Consider the following 26,272-nt stretch of genomic DNA (forward strand, 5'->3'; position numbering starts at 1 on the left):
CACAGTGTGGTCTTTATTTTAGTACTGATATGTAGATCAGACCTGTGCTATCCGCACTACAGCAGCATGCAACACCCCAGGCAGGGAAGAAAAACTGCAGGGGTTTTGAAAGATTTAGGGTTCTAGAATGAACACTACTTGCCTATGAATATCTGGTTATAGGTTGTTGTAACTCAACCATCGTCAAACCTAACATAAACATTGTGGGCCGGATACAGATGTGCACACAATTTGCAGTTGGCAATAAATGTGGATATCTGCCAGTATCCAGTGTTGGCCTTCCCGTCGTTATATATACGTACGTGTGTGTGTGCGTGTGTGTGTGTGTGTGTGTGTGTGTGTGTGTGTGTGTGTGTGTGTGTGTGTGTGTGGTGTGTGTGTGTGTGTGTAAGAGGCCGTTATCACTAGTAACACAGATTTGTGCAATCCCTATACTTTTTGCAGTAGGTCTGTCTGGAATCAGTGAGACCTTTGAATAGCCCACAACTCTATCTGCATGCCCAGAGGACAACGTACCCTATGGGGCCGACTCAGACCTGCCTGTGGAGCAGCGAATTAGGCTCCTATGTCAATCGTGGGGGTCTGCGCATAGGTGCAAATGCACATGTGCAGACCCCCTGCTGCGAATGCCTTTGCCGGGGCACTCGCGCAGTGAGACAGCCAGGGGCCAGGGTGAACAACCGGTGTTTCACGGGCTTCCAACAAAAACGGTGGTCCCCCACCTGCTCTGGGTCACATGACATCAACGCGCACTCCCAATCAAACGATTTTCCTCTGCGGGTGCTTGGGAGCGGATTTGTAAGCATACACCTCTGACTGCTGTGCAGTGAGGGGATTCGGACAGTGGAGGGGGGGAGGGGGGTGTATGTGCGCTCGCTGGGGTGCCAGTAACCTGCTTGCTAGGCTCTGAATATAGGCAACTGGTTTAGCCGCAGAGGGAGAAGCGGATGAGATGCCCCTTGGCAAAGTCTAGCTGCACTTGGCTACACCAATTCACACCTGAGACTAGGCAATGCATTACCTCTGGGCCACGGGTGTGAATCTAAAGGCCCCCATACACTAGTAAGATTTGGCCCGATTTAACCCTATCCTGACTGATGTGTGCGACATCCCATCCGACCCAATGCGCAGTCCAGTGTGCATTTGGTCGGACCCTACAGATTTAACCTGCTGAAGGTTCAATCTATCGAATCGGACCCATCAGCGGCACATTGCGGGTGCTTTTTAGCACCCATAGTGTATTAGGTCCGAGCCGTAGGTGTGTGCCAGCGGTGAAGCACCACTGACACACAACACCTATGGGCAGGGTCTGGGTAGCAGCTGTTGCTGGGCCCAAATTGCCCTTGAGCTCCCCCGACAGCCCCCCCCCCCGGGAGGCTCACTTACGATTTGGCACTTGATATGCCATTTTTACATGCAATTTATCACATTTAAACCTCTGCGGAGCTGCAGGATAGTCAGAGAGCAACGAAAATAAGAATGCAATTTAATATATTTATAAAACCTTCACCTTGCATTTTGGGCAAATAAAACCGCTCATATTTTCCACAATGCCTATGATTGGCAATTTTACTTTGCGACAAAAGTTGATTTCTTTTCGGACATCTTGCAGTGACACTTCCTGTTAATACAGCAAAGGAAAGCCAGGAAATTATTTTTGCAGCATAATTACAAATCATATATTCTGCAGATGGACACAAAACGACTGCTATTATAAAACCATTATTTACACCTCATTGAACCCAACATTTATTAAAATGCTTTAAAAAAAAATAGTGTGAGAGCTACAGCGCTGTACACCAATATAAATTGAGCAAATGGAGCAGGAAATATTGATCCGTTATAGAGTAGAGTGTATGGGTAGTATAATATTTTACCTGAGGGGTAGTAATGATTACTGCGCCTGTAATACGAGCTGCACTGAGATACTGTACTACAGACAGATGCTCATCAGAAGTACCAGGAGGGGTATCTACGATCAGGAAATCCACTTCTCCCCAGTCTACGTCCCTTAAAAATTGTTTGATCATACCTAGAAAAAGTAAATGTGTACATATATATAAAACACTAAGCAATCCTATTATTAACATATAAGCAATGCTTGGAAAAATACATCAATAATAATGAAAATGATAAACAGTATTATGTGGAACATCATACTTTACATTTTAATTCCTTTGAACAACACACAGATCTGTTTTAAACATGTAATAACCATTGCTGAAATATACTGCAGAAAAATACACCCAACCATTCAAGTATGTTGCAAAGATGCACACTGAACATCTCCATGATGCCAAGCACATATTGCAGAAAGACAACCCGACATCCAGCCACCCATAGCACAAACATCCCCAAAGTTCCTGTCCACAGGATCCTGGACTCCCACCGTTCCGTGCCAGCCACCTGGAGCAACCACCAGTCTCCAGTGCCAGCCACCTGGAGCAACCACCAGTCTCCAGTGCCAGCCACCTGGAGCAACCACCAGTCTCCAGTGCCAGCCACCTGGAGCAACCACCAGTTTCCAGTGCCAGCCACCTGGAGCAACCACCAGTTTCCAGTGCCAGCCACCTGGAGCAACCACCAGTTTCCAGTGCCAGCCACCTGGAGCAACCACCAGTTTCCAGTGCCAGCCACCTGGAGCAACCACCAGTTTCCAGTGCCAGCCACCTGGAGCAACCACCAGTTTCCAGTGCCAGCCACCTGTACAAGTCATCAGTCTCTAGTGCCACTAACCTGTAGCAGACACCAATTCCCAGTGCCAGCAACCTTTTGTAACTGCCAGCTTCCAGGTGCAACCACCTGCAGTAACTGCTAGTTTACAGTAACAGCCTCCTGCAGCAACCACCACCTTCCAGTGACAGCCACCTGTAGCAACCATTTTCCATTGGCAGCAACCTGCAGGAACCACCAGTTTCCAGTGCCAGCCACCTACCGCCAGCTTCCAGGTGCAGCCACCTGTAGCAAAGATATCCTCCCCTCCCTCCAGCTACAAGCTGTCTGTATGACAGAGACCACCCCAGCTAAGGGGTAAATATACTAAGATGGGAGTTCTATTGAAGATAGGATGTTGCCCACAGCAACCAATCAAATGTTACTTCTTATTTTGCACCTTTAGAAAATAGCAACATCCTAACTTTCGGCCACACTAATGTACAAACCCAATTGCATAAATCTGAAGATGGGCCATTGCCAATAAACACTGCTGTGAATTAGAATCAGGCTCTTAAAGTGAAGTCCTAGTGCCTCCAAAGCAGCAGCGTTTATGGTCCTCACATTCAGAAATCTGTCCAGGGGTATCCCACCTATTTCTCCAAGTATAGCACGCTTCTAGGACCTGAAGTCATCAATGTTGTAGTTTTCTTTCAAAACACTGGTTACTAAGAATGAGCTATCAACATAAAAATGCAACTCCCCTGTGGCCATCAACTACATGTCTAAGTTGGCGGCTCTGCTTGTTGGGTAAGGTTCCATGTTTTCCATTAATACAAAGCCGTTTTTCTGAATTAGTTCTACATTCTTTTGTTTTTCTCCGTTACAGATTTGGGCGGTGGCTTTCAGTTTAGTGAATCTACAGCATAACCTCCACATTCTCATATTTCTTTCTCGATCCCTCAGGGGCAGAATACCGGATCTCTCATTCCAGATACGTTAGCTCATTACTAAACATCAATGGCATCTAACAACGACACGTCTCATACTCTCCTATTCTAGATTCAAACCCTACTCTGTCCAGATAGTATGCAAAGTCAAATGTCATTGTAACCGCTGTGCAAGGTGTTGACAGTCTTCCCCATACAAATAGTTGTAACACACAAGCTTCTAGCTGGCTTTGATTCCAACCCTCAGTTTTAAGATATTAACAGGGGATTGTACCTGCGCACTGAATCTCAGGCCTAGCTGCCGCACTTACGGGTGACTGGTCCGTGGGTTTACATAAATTGATTTGTTTTCTTTAGTGCTGCACTCTGCCCTTTATGGTAGTGGGTTGACTATGGATAATTTAACAGTAATGAATGACATGCGAAGATTTACTTTTAAAACGATACTGTATTAGAAACTTTACTTTTTACATGTGTTTAAATGCTGTATGTTGAGTACTCAGTATCAAAAAAAAGAAAAGAAGAAAAGAAAAGAAAAAATAAAGGAGAATATAAATGACATTTCAACAATCAAATCCATTCTCTGTGGCAAGAAGTATGTATAATGCTAAAACAAGAATGTGCGCTCAAAGCACAAACAAAAACCAAAACGACAAAAAATGTTGAATCAATTGTACAAAGCCTGCATGCATGCAGATGATGAATATATTTCTGATGGGCTTAGCCAATCTTGGCTTAGCTCTACGTCCATGCAATTTAATGTACCAATGTGTCAGTCTGTCACAAAACGGCGTCCCGTTAAGTGGCAGAGATGTTCCAAAGTCCTGTGAAAAGACAATCTTTAGGTACCTCTTTGTATTGGTGGTCAGTGGCAGGTGTTTTCGGGGGGAAAGTACTTGCAGTGTTGTGCGTGTATGCCCGGACTCTGGAAACTCACAGTCGATTCCGCTCGCACCTGGGGCTGTGTGAAGCACACTGCTCACTGTGCTGCGGTTTGCCGTCCGGTGTTGTCTCCCTGTCTCCTGAGGTTTGCAGCGCACCGCTGCGGATACCGGGTAGGTCCGCCGCTGTGCCCGCTTCACCTCCTTACAGGCTTCCTGCACTACTATGCTTTCCTCTCCCCGTACTCACCTCAGATGTCGACGGCCTCGGTCCCATGATGGTTGTGACGTAATCAGCCTGGCGCGTGCACACGCCGGTTGATAGAGTCTCTGGGTTACTTTCCTGTGATCGCTTTTCGGTGGTATTGGCTTAAAGTTCTTGTGTGATCCTTCCTCCAACGCGTTTCAGCTATCACATAGCCTTCTTCTAGGGAGATGTGCAATTGCATGTCCATGTCCAATTGCTCGGTGTCCCTTCTAGATTTTATTTATCATTGAATGTCTTTCTCATGCAGTTTACCAGGGGACAGAAGTGTTTTTCACACTCTAGGGGTAGCGGGTAAGCATTTGTTACAGTTGTGTATTTCCTTTTACTCTGCATTAGCATTAATGGTCACCTGCACCTGCTGTCAAGCGTCCGGCTACATCGACTGCTGATGTCCACTACTTACAGATACTTGGCTATTTGGACTCATTCTCTCTGCCAGCGCCTAGCTGGTTAACGCAGACAACAGCGGCATTGAAAGGTTTTCCTTCAATTGAGTGGACCAAATACTTCAGATCCTGGTGCAATCCATCTACACACGGAGAAGCCCTACGACACGAGTGCGGTGAGATTTGCATATATTCCTCAGGAGGTTGAGCATACACCTGAATATCTATACCATCCTTGGAAATCACTGTGCGAAATTCTAGACTGGGTCCCCGGACTTATGTTACTTATTGAACGGATTATTTTTATTTTTACATTATCATTTTTAATTATCTGTTCTATATTACCTGCTTTTTAATATGTGTGTATAGTATTAATTGATATTAATTGTTCTTATATGAATGTGCAGTTTAATTAAATTATATTGAACTGGTTTTTACTTGTAAATGATTGCAACCTTAAAAATATGGGTACTTGTGTACAATCACGGCTCCCATCGCATGCCATATGTAGTGGCATGCGATGCGATTTTACCGTGTTTTTATGCATTTTTGTTAAAAATCGCATGCAATCGCATCGCAAGCGATTGCATGAGATCGCATGCGATCTGATGCGATGCAATGTCATTTTTCACTGAAATTATGGACATGAGTTGAAATCATGTAAAATGCACCCCAAATGTCATTTTTCACACTGTACCACCCCCACTATCAACTCCAACCCGAAGCGTGGCGATCGCAGCGAGCCTGCGAGGGGTGGCGGTACGTGTCCTACGACCTTTTCATACCCCCACTATCCACGTCGGCGTGGAGTTGAGAATAGAAAGTGTGGCGAGCGCAGCGAGCCACCGTGCCCGAAGCGTGGCGAGCGCAGCGAGCCCCGCGAGGGGACGCGGATACCTTCACAGGTATCAGTGTCCCCTCGCGGGCTTCACAGGTATCCGCGTCCGCTTGCCACGCTTCAGGCTCGGTGGCTCGCCACACTGCCGATGCGATTTTTCCGTATACGATGCCCATCGTGGGAGCCGTGATTCTACACAAGTACCAAAATATGGGATACTGACCTGAACTCCCACACAGCTGTTACATAAGCCCAAAAGTCTTGAAACATTGATATACATAATGTTTAATACATACCATTTTTTTTAGGTCCTCTCCATATGACGGCATCATCAGGACTACTGAGCAAGAACCCGACCGACATCACAGCCAAATTGTCTTCCACGTACTGAAAAACAAGAATGGGAAATGCAACATAATACAACATGAATTGAATGTATGCCAAATATATCCTTTTACATGAAGACTAGAGTGTACATTTACTAAAGCTTCTAAAAGTGAAAAGTGGGCATTTAGCACATAACCACCAATAAGATTCTAGCTATTGCTTCTCTATTGCATCCTAGAAAATAACAGACATAATTGAATTGGTTGCTCTGGGTAATATCCAAACTTTTTACTTTTAGAAGCTTAGTAAATTTACCCCTTGGTAAATTACCGTATTTTTCGCTCCATAAGACGCACCTAGTTTTTAGAGGAGGAAAACAGGAAAAAAATATTCTGACTTTTTCTTGAACCTGCACCCCCATATACATAATATATAGTACTTTCTGATTTTATATATTTATACACACACAATGTGCAGTATAGGATAGAGAGAGCATGTAACTTAGTGGTCTGTGCTGAGGATGGGGCCAGGAACCGGGACTGGCCTGGTAATGATGGGTTTCATCAAGGCACAAGGTGCTTGTTGGCAGGTTATGTAAGATCATGGCAGGCGGGCGGACGGGCAGGCTGCGCAACTCCTTCATCTTCTCTCCCCTGTGTTCGCTCCCAGAATGCGGTGCGCAATGACATTGTGCTCGCACCGGCATTCTGGGAAGGTGGGAGGGAAGCTCAGCGGCGGCTGTACATTTAAAGTTGTCAGTCTCAAAGCTCCGGATAGCTACCCTGACACCCAGCCCCTGAGCCGTCCATGGAACTGCCAGCCCCAGCAGTGTGCAGCAGCATAGCCAGACACTGACAGTTGTAAGCAGTCCCTGTCCCTGGATGCAGCGCCGGCCGCTGCCTCAGCAATCTTCCAGGACAGGAGGAGCAGAATTCAGAATTGTAGTATTCACCCCATAAGACGCACCCCCCCCCCCCCCCCCCCACACACACACACTTTTTTTGGGGGGGGGGTCTTATGGAGCAAAAAAAGTACGAATTATAACTCACCGATAATTCCTTTTCTTGTTAGAGATCCCATGGCAGCCATAACACTGGGATATCCTCCCTTCTCCTAGTTCAGACAGACTGTTTTTCAGGGACCGCCCACCTTGGGTATATTAGTCTCCTCCTCCCCCTCCTCTGTGTCTTTCGCTTGTCTCCGTTCTCACCGGTTTCTGAAAAACACATATATCTGGGAGGGATCTAGATGGCTGCCATGGGATCTCTAATAAGAAAAGGAATTATCGGTGAGTTATAATTCGTACTTTTCTTTTACGATCCCCATGGCAGCCATAACACTGGGACATACCCAAGCTTACAACAAATGGGAGGGAGACCACGATATATGCAAGTAAGGATTTATTTCTCTAGTCAGTTCTATTTCACTGACAGAGCTTCATTTAACACATGGTTCCCAAAGTGGGCAGTTGTTATATCCAGGGCATAATGTCTCGAGAATGTATGGAGCGACGACCATGTTGCCGCCAGACATATGTCTTTCACCGACGCTTTGGCCTTCTTAGCCCATGACGTTGAGATCGCCCTAGTAGAATGTGCCTTTATGATAGAAGGTACTACTTTATCTTCATGTTGGTAAGCATACCTGATCACTTCCCTGACCCATCTAGAAATGGTCTGTTTGGCTGGACATAACCCTTTCCTTGGACCTTCTGGAATGATAAATAGATGATTTGTTTTTCGCAAATTGACTGTTCTCTCTTTGTAAATAGATATGGCTCGTACCAGATCTAGCATGTGCCAGGTCTTTTGCTCCTCACTCTCCGGTTCTGGGAAGAAACTTGGCAAAGTTATATCTTGGTTCAGATGGAAGGATGATATCACCTTTGGAAGGAAGTTTGGGTTCGTTCTCAGGACTACCCTATCGGGAAAGATCACTAGGTAGGGCTCTTCCACCCATAAGGCCTGAAGTTCCCCGATCCTTCTTGCCGAAGTTATTGCGATGAGAAACACCACCTTCCATAAAATAAAATTTAATCGGAATTACTGACAGTGGTTCAAACGGCTCCTTTGACAACACCTGTAGGACTAAATTCAGGTCCCAGGGAGCTACTAAAGATCTTATAGGCGGACGAATGTTTCTCATGGCTCTAGAGAACCTTTTCACCATCTTCTCTTCCACTAGACTACGGTCCAGAAGAATGCTCAAGGCTGAGATTTGTGATTTAATCGTAGCAGTTGCTAGACCCATCTTGAATCCGTCCACCAAGAACTGTAAAACTTTAGAAGTTGGTATCTCATGAAATTCTTCCTTAAAACTTTTCCCAATTTAGGAATTTAAGCCATGTCTTGTAATACGCCAGTGATGACACTTTCTTTCTGGCCTCCAGGATCATCTCTACCACTTGATTAGATAGATCATATCTTTTCAAGACTTTCCGCTCAATCTCCACGCCTTTAAGGAAAATATGGTTGGATCTGGATGACAGATTGGTCCTTGTATCAGTAGATCGGCTTGTATTGGTACACTCCAGGGCTCTTGTACCATCATGTTGAGGACCTTCGAGAACCACGCTCTCCTGGGCCAATTTGGCAAGATGATTATCACCTCTACCTTGTCTTCTGCTATTTTCTTCAGAACTCTGCTTATCATGGGAATGGGAGGGAATACATACCCCAGTTTGAATTTCCATTTTACCGAAAAGGCATCCATAGCTAGAGCCTGCGGGTGATAGAATTTGGAGTAGAAGGTCTTCACCTTCCTGTTGCAAAATGTCGCCATGAGATCTATCTCTGGTTTTCCAAATCTTCTTACAATCAAGTCGAAGACTGTTTTGTTTATTTCCCATTCTCCAGGTAGCATCTCCCTGCGACTCAGGAAATCCGCTACTACATTTTCTGGACCCGGAATGTATACTTCCGATATCGACTGGAGGTTCATTTCTGCCCAAGCCAGAATCTTCTCCGAGATAGCCATCAGAATTTTGGCTCTTGTACCTCCCTGATGGTTTAAATACGAGACTATGGTCTTGTTGTCCGACATGACTCTCAGGTGAGAATCCTGAATAACTCGGGAAAGATGTTCCATCGATCTCCAGACCGCCAGTAACTCCCTCGCATTGGAGGATCTCCGACTTTCTTCTATTGACCAAGTTCCTTGAACTGACCTTGTTTGTAGATGAGCTCCCCAACCCGACATACTCGCATCTGTAGTCAGTATTAGGTACTCTGGGCTCTCCAGATTTGTGGATCTTGAGTCCAAATTCTTCGTCCACCATAGTAATGACTTCCTTGTTTTGTTGTGTAAAGACACCAACTGGTTTTCGCTGCCTCTGTCTCTTGTATAGTGGAGAAACTGCCATTGGAGAGTTCTCATTCTCCATTGCGCCCATGGTATTATGTGAATGCAGGATGCCATCATGCCTAGTAACTGGAACACCTGACACAAAGGAAATCTCTTCTTCTGAAACAGTAGTTTTGCTAACTGATGTATCTTCGAACATCTTTCCAATGATAGAGCTACTGTGAACTTTCTGGTGTCTATTCTTATTTCCAGAAACTGGATCTTCTGACAAGGTTTTAGTTGGCTTTTCTCTGTATTGATAACCCATCCGTGTCTCTGTAGGAACTCGATAGTTATCTCGATATTTCTTTGCACCCTCTGCTTGGACTCTCCTGTCACCAGAAGGTCGTCCAGATATGGCCAGATTTGGATCTTCTTTTGTCTCAATTCTGCCATTAAGGTTACCAACACCTTCGCAAATACTCTGGGCGATGTTTTGAGGCCAAAAAGAATGCACGTGAATTGAAAATGGCTTCCCATCACTGCAAACCTGAGAAATCTCCTGTCCCGAGGACATACTGGTACATGGTAGTAGGCATCTCGCAGGTCTATTGACGCCAAGAATTCGCCCTTCTTCAACCCTGACATAATTGAACTCACACATTCCATGCGGAATTTCAGAGTCTTTATCCATGTATTGAGTTCTCTCAGATCCAAAATGGTTCTGAAACCACCTGTGCTCTTCTTTACTAAAAACAGGTTCGAGTAGAACCCTTTCTTCCTTTGAGACTCTGGTACTGCCTCTATAGCTTCTATATCCACCAACTGTTGGATCTTCACTAGCAGCTCTTGTCTTTGTCTTATGGTGTCTTTGAGACCAAGAACCTGTTGCAATAGGGTACCGTCATAAATTCTATCCTGTACCCGTTCTTGACTATGTCTAGGACCCATTTGTCCCTTATAGTCTCTCTCCAGATCTCTGCAAACATTAATAATCTTGCTCCTACCTTCGGTGGATAGTCATGACCTTCCTCCTCTCCGAAAGGACTGACGAAAAGTTTGTCTGGATGTACTTGCATTGCCTCTTCTGTAGAACGGCCGTCCCGGCCTGTAACTCTTAGCGTCTCTATAACTTTGTTTGCCAACGCTTGGAATAGGGAATTTATTTCTCTTGTCTTGGGGTAATCTGGTTGATTTCCCCCCGGAAAGCTTCTGGATCATACTGTCTAGCTTAGACCCAAATAAATAAGTACCTTTAAATGGAAGTGTAATTAGCCTGTTTTTAGACCCCACATCCGCACTCCAAGGTTTCAGCCATAAGGCCCGTCTTGCTGAGACCCCAGCTGCCATCGTCTTCGCCGCTAATGAGACCGTGTCCAGAGAGGATTCACACAAATATTCGATACCTTTCTGCATGATTTCTACACTCTTAATCAGGTATTGCTTGGAAATACGCTCCTCAATATCTGTATGTAAATTAGTTGACCACAGTCTGAGTGCTCTCACCACTGAAGCTGTAGCCACACTAGCTTTGAGTGATGTCGCAGCTGTAGAATGGACTTTACGTAACGCATTCTCCATTTTCCTGTCCATAGCATCTCTGAAGGCCGCCCCATCTTCTACTGGAATTGTGGTTTTGGATACAATTTCGGCTACTGCACCATCCACCTTCGGGACAAGGCACCAATTGAGCAGCTCCTCATCTTTATATGGGTACATTCTCTCCAACCTACTATTTGTTCCTGTTCTCTTATCAACATTCGACCATTCTTTGGTTATCATGTCTCTAATCATCTTATGAACTGGAAAATACCTGTTTTTCTTAGATTTATCCTGAAATAGTGGATTATCCTCTGCGGTATCTACTACCTCTTTAAAGTTCATAGCTTTATAAATCTTCTTTAACAGGCCCTCTACTAGTTCCAAATTAAAGGTTCTGGAATCTTCTATTTCCCCAGGTTCATCTTCAGAATCCTCTTTATCGACAACTTCTCCTGGAGAATCATATGCTTCCTGTGACAAATCTGCTTGTTCCCTGGACCTTTTAGGATTTTGACTCTGCCTAAACTCCTCCTTAGATACGAATGATGTCTTCATCCAATCCATAAGATTCTTTAATACATCTGTTTGCTCAAATTGCTTAGTACTCTTTGTTTGGGTTTGCAAGCATTTCCCACAAATTGTAGCTTTATCCGCTGACGAAAACAGCATATCACATGCCATGCAGGTGCATGAAACAACTTTCTTCTTCGCAGTCCTCTTCTTGGGAATAGGTGGAGAAGGCACACTATAACCAAAGGAATAATTACTATCTATCTATATAAAACAATCTAATGCCCATAAAAACAAGGGTTACCTCATTTGGGCATCAACAGGCTTAGGGGAAAAAGGTAGATCCATCTCCGATCCAGCTTAGCAGACTCCCGACAACAAGTGACAGTCTGCCAGCAGCACAGGTTTAAATAGCGCGCTTTAACCCTGCGCTTTCCGCTCTGTAAGGCATACTATAGCCAAGCGGAACTAAATAATCCATCCGAATACCCGGGGAACCATTTAGCCAGCGCACCCGTGTAAGCGCTGGGCGGAAGTGAAGCGTCGGCGTGCTCCCGCCCCTTCTGCCTGCGGCGCTGCTTCAAATCTCCTCGCCGCGATACAAGCTGTAAGCTTACAGCACAGAACCAGGCTGCTGCTGCCCCTCCGCTGTGGTCCCACCATTGGGAGTGACATGCCGCCCTCATACCACGCACCTTACCGGCGCACTACAGGTACCATGTTGACCGGTCTAGCCGGCAGCGTTCAGCTTTTTAGGCAGGTATACTTAGCTTGTATGGCAGGAACCCAGTCCACACTCCTTACATACTCTTCCTCTTCCCGGGCAGCTACCCTTCAGCTGAGGCTGATTCTGAGGCACCCGGTTTAAAACAAAATTAACACCCCTGTACTGTCTAACTAACGGAGACAGAAAGAAAAGACACAGAGGAGGGGGAGGAGGAGACTAATATACCCAAGGTGGGCGGTCCCTGAAAAACAGTCTGTCTGAACTAGGAGAAGGGAGGATATCCCAGTGTTATGGCTGCCATGGGGATCGTAAAAGAAATACGATTATTTTCCTCTAAAAACATTTTGTGAGGAAAGTAGAGATCTGAAGACCTGGCTATGGGCCTGATTCAGACCTGATTGCAGTTCTGCAATTTTGCAGAGGTGTGCGATCAGATCCCTGCCGCCCAGATAGAGAAAATTCCACAATGTACAAGTCTACGAATAACTAGCGATCGCTGATCTGCAAATCCATTTACAACTCGCTCACCATCAAAGGATTTCCCCACTTGTCTGTGCGTAACTGACCATGCCACAACTCTGTGACAGACAGGCTGATTAAGTCACACGCGCTCCCTATATACGCCTGACACTCCAGAAAATGGCTGGTTACCACCCAGAAGCGCCGGCTTCCTGTCAGTCAATTTGTGAGGGGATTGCAAAAAAGTAATCACTGATTTTGTAGGATTCAGTATTGAATCCCGGCGGTCGGGATCCCGGCGTTCAGAATCCCGACGCCGGAATCCCGACAGCCGAAATGCCGACAAGGGGGGGACGTGGATCGCCACGCAGCGGGCCCGGTGCCTCGCTACGCTCGGCACACTAATTTATTCTCCCTCCAGGGGTGTCGTGGACACCCCAGGAGGGAGAAAGTGTCGCCATTTCGGCGGTCGGGATTCCGGCGTCGGGATCCCGACCGCCGGGATTTTAACTGCATCCCATTTTGTACACTGTGTGGCCTCACGCATGCGCCCTACAATCCATACACATGAACAGTTTTTAGCTTATTGATCGGCCTGTGAATTTGGACAGCTATCAGGCCTGTCCTATATTAAAAAGACATCAGGTGAGGGATGCCTATCCTAACGATCAGGGGGGGCTTCCCCTCGCTGTCATTAGCCTGCACATCATATCAGTCATACTGTCCCGTCATCAGTTGGAAGATGACAGGGCAGGCCGAGGCATGGTCAAGCATTTAGATGCATCTAAAGGGCAAATCAGAAGTTAAAATTCATTGGTAATTTGTCTTGTCGAGGTGTCCGGTCATAACATCATGTCATGGAAACAGGTTTAGTTTTGGTGCACTGCCTGTGGTGGATGTGCTTGGTCAGCTGAATCACTGCTCAGCTTGACCATCTGTCCAGCTATTATCAAATACAGAGAAACAACTCGAACCATTTTCCATGATAGGACGTATAGCTCGGCAGGTTGGTAAGGAATATGAGCTGCTTCCATCAACTTTAAAAAAAATGGAGTGTTTACCTGCTGCCTAATATATATATTAATATTAATATTAATTGAGTTGATGTGTCATGTGAACATGGTGGTGTCATTGGTCTGAACTCTCCTCAAACTTATTCTGGAGAACCATTGACATGGTACATTTTCCTGCTGAAATATTCCATAGGTGTAGGGGTACACGAAGTCCATGAAGGGCTGCAAATGGTCATCAAGCAATGCAACATAGAGGTTACTGGTCAATGATGTATTCAGCAGACCCAAGCCATGCCACTTGAACATACCTCACACCATTATGGAACCATCACCAGCCTGCACAGTGCCTTGTTGACAACGGATTTCCATGGACTCATGGGTTCTTTACCACACCTGAACCCTACCATCAGCACAAAACAGCTGGAAATGTGACTCATCAGACTACACTATATGTTGCCAGTCATCCAGAGTTCAACTTGCTACGTTACAAGTCTAGGTGATGCGCTGTGTCCAGTGTCATAGTGTTAACAGAAGCACTCTGTGGATCTTCTGGTCCCATCTCCCATGGAAACTAACCTCCTAGTTATGCATCTGGTACCTCCTGCATTGAATGTAATTGTGAATTAAGCCAGTGTTGTTTGACTGTTACCATGGACCATTAAGCATCTGTGGCCGGCCACGGTGCTATCCATGGTGGGTGATTATACCTTTCTTAAGGTATCCCCCAGCAGTTTGTTGGAGGAGTAAAGGTGCTTTGGGCCGATTTCACCCGATCCCGACAGATTGGGCCAAGAAATCGGCCCACATCATATATGTTTAACATCACATCAGAGCCAATGCGCGATCCCCTGCGTATTGGGCAGTGGCGGGGTCCGTGCTGAGCTGAGCACCTGTGGATCGGTGGGGCAGGCATTGTCCGGGAAGAGCTGAGCGGACCTGCAGCCAGCCGCTTATTGGCTGAGAGCAGCCTCTCCAATCAGCGGCCTCTCCAAGTGCCAAATCGGTAGTGAACTCTCCCGGGGAGAAATTGAGTCCAGCTTGTCCTCAGGACAAGTCGGACTACTGTATGGGGGCCGTAAAAAAAAACTTTAATTCGTCTGGTATGAAAACCATGGGGTAACTCTAAAGCCTAACACATTGTATCAAGGAGCCACTCATACAAGCAGATTATTTTGTTTCAATTTCAAAACAAAAGAATTTCATTAATGGACACATATACTTACAACTGGGGACCATCCTGAGCCACTTTGGTGGACCTTAAAAAAAAAAAATTATATAAGTACCCCACTGTATGCGAGAAAGAAAATACAACACAACTGATGTAGAAGATTGTGTGTTAAACAGTAAAAGCAGCAACACAATAGAAAAAAACAAACAGGTACAAAACATAGGTATTATTCCTTTTTTTACTTTTGCTGGCGAAAAATGCATCTTAATCACCATGCAAACAGGACAAATGGGACTCTGCTGATTAAGATGATATATGAAACTTGTGAATGAGTCTGACTCTGTACACGAAGCGCTACAAGGTAGCGCATGCAGATTTTTCCAGTACATGTTCAGTTGCTTTGTATACAGTTGCATACAACATACACCTGTAATATATCAAATGAAACTGCACAGTCAGTGCACCCTAGTTACATTGTGTTTTGACTAAGATGCATTTATGGCATCAAATATCCTAATTATGTGCTCTGCATAAAAGGGTCTGAGCCACGTATAAGCATTGGAGTTGGTACAAAAGCCTGGATAGTGTTTGCCTTCAGCTGCAAGTCATCTCTGAGATGGTAGTAAGTAGATGCTAAGGACTGTGGGACTTATTTCACTACAGATTTCGGTATTGTACAGTTACAGGGAAGCAGCTATGCAATAATGTACAACCATTTTGTAGAACAGTCCCCATCACTGCCCCGCCCACCAAAATGCAGCTGCTTGTCAATCATGCTGTGGCACTCATGCAGCAAGCTCTCACGCAGTACTCTATCTGCAACTATGCCGTTTCCCCACCACCAGGTTATTACATAAAACACTGGGTTTATGTAGTGATCTTAATCAAGCCTAGTGTCAAGAGTTTTTTTTTTTTACTTTTATTGACAGATTTGAAATTCATTAGCACACACCGTACATTAATCACATTAGCAAAACCCGAGACATGCAATGAAAGCCATATATTGTATATAAATGTACAAAAAACGAAATATAAGATGTATGAAAACATATAAGCTGTTTGGTGTGATTTGCTCTGATTATTGATAATGAAATATATGATACTTTACCTCGTTAAAAACTAAAACGGAGCCCCTGCATTTAGAGTTTCCATGTTATACCATTTTGTAGGCTTTTTTGACCAATGGTGATAAAATCTTAACGTATGGAAGCCATATATCAAAATGTTTTTCTGTTAACTTCTCTTTCTCTAATGTAGTAAGTTATCTGCATTGTGAGGCCTGCCAGTTGATGAATAGCCGTCTCAGACAGTATATCCGCATTCATTTATGGCTACAAGCGATTATTAACTGCAATTAGCAGACATTTATTGTAGTAGACTCCAAAACATTCTGGCCGAAGACCCTGACCTACTATAAACTACAAACATTGTGGATTTTACTACATGCAGCTACTCCAGTCCATAGTTCTGTGGTAAGCGATCTCAGGCTTACTTACGGCTGTGCAACCGTTTTGAATCAAATTTCTCATGTAATATATTAATTTACCATGAGTTATATTAATGAAAATCCCGATTAAAAGAACCCATAAAGTGAGAGGCTTTATTCACTTACCTGTTCTCCTTCCAGACCCATAATCTTTGGAATAGATGGACCACAGATATCCACATCAAGCAGAGCGATCTGTAAGAAATGAAGTTAGTTTGGCGCCACAATCTTCCTGTGCCAGTTTTATGGTATAAGGTCATTAGGTCGACCCTATTAAGGTCGAAATGCTTTCGGTTGACCACCGAAATGAAATATGATCATTCTGACATAGGGTATTAAATGAAATATCAATTATAAAAACTTGATGACAGATGAAGACATTGCAAACTGTTGATTAAATAATGTATCACATGGTTAGGGTCTAAGGATTATACAGCATGTACTAAGAATTGGAGAAAGATGACCGGATGATGGTTGGTATATTATCTGTGACAACTTAGGCTGTGTACACACAGGGGCGATTATGTCTAATAACACGGGCAATATGGTTGCTGAGCGACCATATTGCCCGCGATGGGAGTGTGCACCGGCGATATATCGCCAAGTGCGCACTCTCGTTTTCTCCCCCGTAGTTGTTGCAGGAACATGCTCCTGCAACCAGCTGATTTCCACTGCCGGCCTCCCCCGGCAGTTTCTTTTTCATCAGCGACCATCTCTGGTCGCTGATGCAAACAGGACACTGAGCGATATATCGCTCGGCGATATATCCCCCCGTGTGTACAGGGCTTAAGTACTCTTCAAGTCTTAATACATAGACATATTCTGTGCCTACATAGAGTGCTTTGCCAGTGGTTATAGATTATTTCAATCATCAACTGTTTGCTGGCCGCAGGAGGGTCATGTTTGCGCATGCCGAAGAGTGCACTCAAAATTAGGGGGCGTGGCCTAATTTGAAGTGCTGCGAACCACGAGCCACAGCCACATATTTCCATCACTGTGGGGGAAAAGCCTGTGCTCCAAGTAAGCAGAGCATCATGTAAGGGATGATCTCTCAACTGCCCCCTTTCCCACTGCAGGACCTGGTGGCACGTAGGTGGAACAGTGGAACAGTCCCTGAAATGGGAATGTCACGGGGAGTGCTGTGGCAGCAGTGCGGCTTCTATACAGTGACAGGAGCCAGGTGCGGCAGACACCCGATAGCGGCTTGCACCCCACTTGTGACCCCACTGCAAACAACAAGGGGATGAAAGCAACTTATGGAAACAATAGTGCTACTGACAACAAGTTGCTTTTTTGGTGTATAGGTTTGAACCTTTTAAGCCCTGGATTATCAACAAATGTTATTTCCCAGAGCACTAATGATATGGAGCGGAACCTTGTGATATGTAGCAGCGCAGTTTCCTGTCTCCAGCTAAAGCTTATGTGAGTGCTGGCAGGTAATGGGTAGCACAGAAGCATGCATTACTATTATTACTATGTGGGCAACACAGCAGCATTGTCTAACATTTGATAGTATGCATGTTGAACAAATGCTTTGCATAATAGAAAATCATTAAGAGATGTATTATATGTGAACCAAAAGGTTTCAACACCACATCAAATGTTGTCAGTGTCCTGGAGAAAACATTACATAAAAACAATCTTCATTTGTCTTGAAAAAAAAAAAAAAAAAAAGTCACAAGTTTTTTTCTGGCACCAGAAACTAAAGGTATTTCATTAGTCTGTAACAATGCTCGTGTTCCCTAGGTTGGATTAACCTTTATGTTCATACTGTACAAACAGATGGCCTGTGGCCTTCTTCTCTGCCAATGTCACAGAAGGTGCATTGTGATCCCAGCAGCTGCACTAGAATACCTGCTATAATAAATGTGAGAGAGGGAGGAAAGGGAAGCAGATAGAGCGCTTTCCAGCCTGAAATGTCATTAGTCGCTGTTCATCCAAGTTAAAAACGTACAATTTGCCAAAACTCCATCCTTCACAAAAAGTAATTGGTCATACAACTAAGCTATTTCAACAAGTCTAAGCACCTGTTGTCATACTTCATCAGCTGTGAGATACAGGAGAGCATTTCCGTGGAGGCTCGAAATGAGGGCCATCAAGTAAATAATTAGTTTGTCCTTAGCTTACCCGACCCTTTGTAGAAAACTAATAAGCACAGAGGAAAGGGAGTGGTAGGAAATTGGCTGAATACGCTTTCAATTATTTGCTTAGACATCACAAACAGCCGAAACACGCCATAAACTATAGAACATAACCAAAAGTCTGAGCAACAAATATAATAAAAAAAATGTAAAGACCCAAAAAATTACTTTGTTTCTGCTTTGAGCAACATTCTGTCAATAACATCATCACTGAAACCGCACCCCAGAATGCAGTGTGAATAGTACTCTGGGGCACATACGGAGCAGTCCAAAATCCAAATAGGTGAACCCCACCCAATTTGAATTTTGAACTGTCCTGAAGCCACAACTCTGCAACTGCCACTGAATAATAATGGAATGGGTCACCTTGAACGGTATACAGCATGGGTCTTCAAACTGTGGCCCTCCAGATGTTGTGAAACTACCAATACCAGCATGGCTTGCCACAGTTTTGCTATAAGGGAGTGTTAAAACTGTGGCAAGGCATGCTGGGATTTGTAGTTTCACAACATCTGGAGGGCCACAGTTTGAAGACCCATGGTATACAGTCTCATGTTATCAAAATGGAGGTGTGGTGGTGCTTTATGGGGGAGTGATGAGGCAAGGCCCTCTAGCCATTCAGCTGGTCGATGATGTTACAGATGATTCATTGCAGTTTTAATGCAAATAACAGGTGAAACACCTCTTGCAGCATTAACATAAGTGCCATGATTGCTGCTTCCATGTAAGCAGAAGTAATAGATTCTCTGTCCACAGAGGCCTCTTGTGCACAGAAAGCCATATTGTGTTCAGAAAGTTAGAACATTTATTTATCAACAGTTTCTTATATAGCGCATACATATTACGCAGTGCTTTACAGAGAATATTTCAACATTCATATCAGTCTCTGCCCCAGTGGAGCTTACAATATATATTCCCTACCACATGTACACACATACACAGGCATTCTAGGGTTAATTTTCTTAGGAGCCAAATAACCTACCAGTATTTTTTGGAATGTGGGAGGAAACCGGAGCACCCGGAGGAAACCCACGCAAGTACGGGGAGAATATACAAACTCCGCCTAGTTAGGGCCATGGTGGGAATTGAACCCATGACCTCAATGCTGTGAGGTAGTAATGCTAACCATTACACCATCCATACTGCCCCAACATGAACATGCAATGGTTAGACCATGCCACTATGAAATGAGCTATATTACACTGTGGAGTGGCCCCAGCCTCCCTCTCCTCCTATTTACATGAACTGGAAGCCATCTCTGCAGAATGGAGGCACAATCCCTCAAAGAAATGAACTATGCAAAACCGCAGCATAAAGGCCCCCTTTCCACTAGTGCAATATGGGTACTTTTCATGCGATTTTGATGCATTGTTGTGATGGATCGCATGAAAAAAGTGTCATATCACGGGTCCTTTCCTGTGATGCGAGGCACATTCCCGTGCGCCTCGCATCACAATCGCGGATCCGGCGGGCTGCCATGAATATTTATCGCAGCCTTTGCTGGAATCGCATATGATGCATTGTATGCAAAAGGACCGCATAGGATGTATTGAGAGCTTCTGGGTAAGTTGGAGGGGTATCGCATGCGATCCCTTGCATTAATGGATGGGGGAGTTTCACTGCTATCACCAACCTATTTAGTCACACTCCCATGAGGTGAAACAGCCGGAATCCGATAATGAAGTGATGATTTCTTATCCAGTATTGGATTACCACACCACAGTCAGTCATACCCTATCCAAAATAACTTACTGTATGCACTATCCTGTGTTCATGATAGGTTACTGATATTCTCCATAAGTATATTTCAATGGATGTTTTAACCTCACATCCACAAATTACTAGTGAAGGCATAAAACACTGGGTAAGCCTTATGTAAAGGGAAACTATACTTAACGTTTCCGTTCTGGCGTTGTTAGCATGTGGTTCTTTATGAAATGTATAATTCCGCATTGCAAAATTTCATTAGAAATGAAAAAAGTTATAATTTTCTGCTTATTGCTTTGTTACAATAATACTGCTGTTAATATTTGGTTACTGTGGTTTTGTACTCTGTACAGGTCATGGTCCTACGCTGTATATGGAATAGCCTGTGTCTCGCAGCTATCAGCAGTGAGAAATGAATTTATATTGGAATAAGTAGCAATGTACAGTTTTATTTATTTTTAACAATAAAAAAAAATACATACATTTATTTTCATATGGAGTTTCCTTTAATAAGTTTCCTTTTCTTTTATACAAACTATGATTCGCTGAGCATTAAAATCTTTTCCAAAAGTAAAAAAAAATATATATATATTATTTTTCAAAAAGAAGCTCTAGGTCCTAGGTGTGTGGTTTCACCTATAAGTGGAGATATAGCTTGAAGGAACCTTGATTCAAAAAGTAAGTATTTATATAAAAAAAGGGGGACAGTTTACAAGTAAAACATGGGGCAATATGAAGAAGTTAAAAATGAAAAATACAAAAAAATATTAAAATATATATCTATCCCATGGAGAGTCTTTTAAGTCCAGAAACAAGAGTACTTAACTTAAAAGGTTGTTCAGTCCTTCCCAAATCGGGATAAAAAGCAGCAAAAAAAAAAAAAAAATTCCTAGTCCAAGTGGTATATAGCCAATTAGGATTGTAGAGGGTATCGGTGCGTTTCATCCAATGTGGACTTCTTCAAGGGAAGTAGGATAATCCCCTGCCTGCCCCCTTCCTGAAGCATGTAAATATCAATCAGGGACAAGGACAAATTTGGCCCCTTGCGAACAGGTCTGAATCAAAGTGCCATAATGTGAAGCAGGGTAAGTTTAAAGTGACATCATGTGAACACAGTGCCATGTACAGGGGCAAACGCAGGATTTTCATGGGGGGGGGGGGGGTTTCCTATGTATGTACTGTATGTATGAATTTTTATATACACACACATATATACATATGTGTGTTCATTCTAGCATCTGCCATCTTTGAAAACCCATGCAGTTCCTCTTCCCTGCCTGGGGTGTCCCTGTCTGCTGTAGTGCTTCTAACACAGTGTGGTCTGTATATCGGCACTGATATGCAAACCAGACCTGTGCTAGAAACACCACAGCAGACAGCGACTCCCCAGGCAGGAAAGAGGAACTGCAATGAACACTATATATATTAAATTTATAAGAAAATATGGTGTGTATATATATATATATATATATATATATATATATATATTTCTCAATCAATCACACACACATACTGCAGACACACAAACAGCATATACACACACACACACACACAGCATGTACAGTACATGAGCACAGAGCATATATTGTGTATATATATATTGTATACACACAAAGCATACACACATAACATACATACACACACGCACAACATATATACATACGTAGCAAATATATACACACGTGCACACCAGCATAGTTATTATAGCCCACAGCCCATAACACACCCAGCCCATAACACACCCACCCTGGGATCTGAGTCACCCCCACCACCACTCCAGCACAAACAGCCAGCCAGCCAATTCACTGACTGCCCCCACCCCCGCCCCCCCTTGTGGAATACAGCGAACACAGATGAAGCAACTGCTTGACGCCCCTGCCCGCGCTTACTTCGCAGACAACCCTGCTATGGTGCCGCTGATGTGCTCCTCAGTCCTCTCCCCTCAGGCTGTAAGTTACGGCATCAGCCTGAGAGGAGCTGCTCTCCATTCCTGCCAGTGGCTGCATCTTTACCTCACACTCTGGGGCAGATTTATTAAGCCTGAAGAAGAGATAAACTGGAGATAAAGCGGAGAAAAGGTAAAAGGAGATAAAGCACAGCCAATCCGCTGTGTTTAAAAAAGACAGTTGGGAGTTGATTGGCTGGTGCTTTATCTCCTTTTACCTTTTCTCCGCTTTATCTCCAGTTTCTCTCTTCTCCAAGCTTAATAAATCTACCCCAGAGATGGCAGCTGCAGCAGGGAGGAGGGAGAGAGCACAGAGCCCGGGGGGGGGGGGGGGGGGGGAAGACAAGTAAACATTGGAACCAGCAATAACAATACATCGGCGGCCAGGGGGGTTTCTAGATACTCGAAACCCCCCCCCCTGCGTGCGCGCCTGATGTTGTTTACCAATGAACTGTACAGATCTAAACATATGTTGTAATAACAACAACAACAACAACAACAACTTTAGCATCTTGTTCATGTTGAGAGTTTAAAAAAAAAGAAAGGTAACCACTGTCACATTGGTCAGCAGAGCTGGGAGTTGTGGTTAAGATGAGAGATAGAGACTGGCTAAGCCTGCTTAAGGGCATAAGATAAAATCAGTCTACGTACAAACCCCCGCGACAAAAATGATGCTGAATATTTAAGCAATTACAGGGGAATACTTAATTCGCTCCTCTTAGAGATACTTATAGATGTAGCAGAAAAGATGGATTAAGTGACAAGTAGAAAGTTCAAAGTAAATGAACAGGCTCTTGTGTAGTATAGAAAATCTTATAATTTACATGGATGACTTCATTGACAATGTCTGCACTGTTCAGCATTAATGCCCTTAATTCTTCTGCAAAACCATCCTCCTAGCATTTAGGATCAAAAGCTAAAAAGAAAGGAAAAAATATTTGTAATATATATCCTTTTGCAGAAAATGTAAAAGTTTGTAGTAATGGCCAGAAAAGCTCTGAAATGGTTAAACACTACCAAGTGAAATACACTGCCAGAAAACGCTCCTAATATTGAAAACCAAACTAAGAATTCAAACTAAGAAATTAATTTAATAATTCTGTGACTGCCTGTTCTCATTAAATTCAAAGTCTCTGATGTAACATAGAACCAAACATCTGCTCTGAATTAGTAGAAATTATTTACTATACATCATGCTGAACAGCGTAATAAATATTTTACTTGATTCCAAACTCTGATGTTGAATATAACCCAACTTTACTATTTTGAGTCATTGTAAAACTTGATAAAGCCTCATACAGAATGCACTGCACGTTTGTGGTCCAAACAAAAAGTTACAGTAACTCGAGCCTGCATAACCGATTAAGATCTTGCAAGTGTAATTATGCCAGTATGTGGATACATTGGAAGATACAGTGGTCATTATCATCATCAAGTTAATGATGATTGTTGTCAAAATAGAATAGGGGCATTTAAAAAACAAAAACAAAACAACACTGCACAGTGCTAAAGCCTGGACTTGCACCGCTAATGCAGAAGGAGAGAACGAGTGTGTGTAGGTTCCTCTATAAAACCATGCTGAGCTGGTTACAATATAAAAAGGAATACTTGCAGAGTGGTGTGCCCCTGTACTATCCCCAGCCAGATCAGCAGAACTGCAAATTACAGATCACATAAATTGCATTTGGGGGGGGGGGGGGGGGGGTCTTTCATCTTGATATAACGTAGGTCAGTAGGTCTTATGACCAAAAAAAAAAAGAAAGAAAGAGCATAAATATCAGTTTACTGTGAAGCTTTATAAATAAGAGATTGCTCACATGCTAAAAAACTAAGTTTTTTTGTGGATTGTTTAACATCTCACAAATAACACGCACAAAACGGAGACCACCAATTTTTGCAACATATATGTTATGTCACGTAAGGACACGACTGAAATAGACTGACTGGATGGATCAAACAGTGACATCCAACTTTGGGGCAGATGTATTAAGCCTTAACAAGAGATAAATTCAAGTGTGATAAGGAGAGATAAACGTCCAACCAATCAGCTCCTTACCGACTTTTTTCAAACACAGCCTGTAACATGGCAGTTGGCAGGTGATTGGCTGGACGTTTCTCTCTCCTTATCACACTTGCATTTATCTCTTGTTAAGGCTTAATACATCTGCCCCTTTATGGGTTATTGTCAAGGTTGTGCCCTCCAGTAACCACAAGATATTGTCTTTTTTAAAGCTTTGTGTAATAATAACTTATGGCCTGCCCAAAACCTACTTCAGACTGCAGAAGAGGCCAGTATTCTTATCTTTCAATGAAGGTTGGGCAGAAAGGCTCTAGCCAGTAATGTAGCCAGGACTTTGTGAGCCCCATAGCAACATTTTGAAGGGGTCCGTGTCCCAACAAATGCTTCTAGACTCTGAGACACCTCTCTGCACCAGTTGCTGATGCCCCATATTAAATCCCTAGTTTATTTTATGAACCATAGTAGTTCCCTTATTTATTTCATGAACCATGGTAGTGCCATAGTATATTTAATGAACCATAGTGGTGCCTAAGCTCACATGATGTCGCATTGCAGGGCTACTGATACACAGTATGTAACGCAGTAGACCCAATTCACAGTATGACGTGTGTGTGTGTCCAGTTCATATTTTTTCATAAAACATTGCCCCCACTTAATTTTATACCCACATTACAGGGAGTAAGTCCGGGAACATAAAAATATATATATTGCGGGAACCAAAGCAAATATTTAAGGGCCACTATGTACAACCAAATGGTGAAAAATTTATATAAACACATGTACCTTTGACAGGTAAGTTGCGCCCCTCTCCAACAGCAGCTGCACTATTTGCACCTATGATACCTAAAACCTTGGCCTTTTGGTTGAAATACCTGTGGATGACTGGTGGACAGGAGGTCGGCGGTCAGAATTACGATACCTCACCTTCTCACGGCGCCCCCTCTCTACTTCCAGCACAACACTAAAGGTGCCCATACACGTTACAATTATTGTATACAATATTGTATACAATATCGCAACTCATCCAATCTCGGTTTTGCGATGACATCAGATGAGATGAGATCTAGTACAAAAAGTACGTGCTGCACATACTTTTTGTACTAGATCTCATCTCATCTGATGTCATCGCAAAACCGAGATCGGATGAGATGCGATATTGTATACAATATTGTATTCAATAATTGTAACGTGTATGGGCACCTTAAGCCTCCATGCCAATGCTTCACCCTAACCTTTGTAACTCACAGTGTCTAAACCTAACCCCAAATTCCTGCCCAGCAGACTTAAGATTAACCCTCCCTATAGACTAAATCTGACCTTTTTCCAAACCCCCCCACAGCCTACAGTAATTACCATGTTAGCACCTAAAGTTACCCCCTCGGCTAATGCTAATCCAAACCACAGAGGTAACTTCAAGATGCCAGCAGTCAGGATTCCGGTGTCGGCATCCTCACTGATGTCATGATTCGGTCATCCCGTCACCCGGGATGGTAACCGCATCCCTTTGGGCTAGACACTCCCTTCGGTTCAAGTGTACTCATCTATCCGCAGCTTCATAATTGATCACCTACATTAATATGAGTGTGATTTCAAGTTCAATGAACTGATACACGTGAAGGTGTGAAATTGCAGTTTGAGGAATACAAATTGTGGCCCTGTAATAGTCAGGGAAAAGTAAGGGCTCCAAATATAGCCCCTAAAGTGCAGCTTGAATTGTGACGTGAACATAATCACTGACAGCAGCATCAGATTGAGATATCTGGGAACCACCTGATCACGACTGGAAGATTTATCAAAGGCAGAAAATGACTTAACATTCCCTTCTTATCAATCCCTGCAGGATCCAATGGCTGTCACCAGGTGTAGGGTCTTCTGTGATAGTTACTGTGGAACAGATGTACTAAGCTTGAAAAGTAATAAAACGGAGAGTGATAAACCCCCTCCCAATCAGCTACAAACTGCCATGTCAT

General features: G+C 43.7%; 1 protein-coding gene across 1 annotated transcript in view; it reads right to left on the bottom strand.

Moving 5' to 3' along the window:
• The window catches only part of NUBP1 (NUBP iron-sulfur cluster assembly factor 1, cytosolic), a 49,782-nt gene that overhangs the window by 12,096 nt on the left and 11,414 nt on the right, over positions 1 to 26,272 (bottom strand). The window contains exons 4-8 of the mRNA XM_083153357.1: positions 16,616 to 16,684; positions 15,059 to 15,091; positions 6,272 to 6,362; positions 1,878 to 2,032; positions 1,511 to 1,621 (exon numbers count right to left, since the gene is read on the bottom strand). Of these exons, the coding sequence (XP_083009483.1) occupies positions 1,511 to 1,621; positions 1,878 to 2,032; positions 6,272 to 6,362; positions 15,059 to 15,091; positions 16,616 to 16,684 (459 nt within the window). The remainder of the gene's footprint in view (positions 1 to 1,510; positions 1,622 to 1,877; positions 2,033 to 6,271; positions 6,363 to 15,058; positions 15,092 to 16,615; positions 16,685 to 26,272) is intronic.

This window comes from Crinia signifera, chromosome 7 (genome assembly GCF_055691185.1).
Source record: "Crinia signifera chromosome 7, ASM5569118v1, whole genome shotgun sequence".
Classification (NCBI taxonomy): Eukaryota; Metazoa; Chordata; class Amphibia; order Anura; family Myobatrachidae; genus Crinia; species Crinia signifera.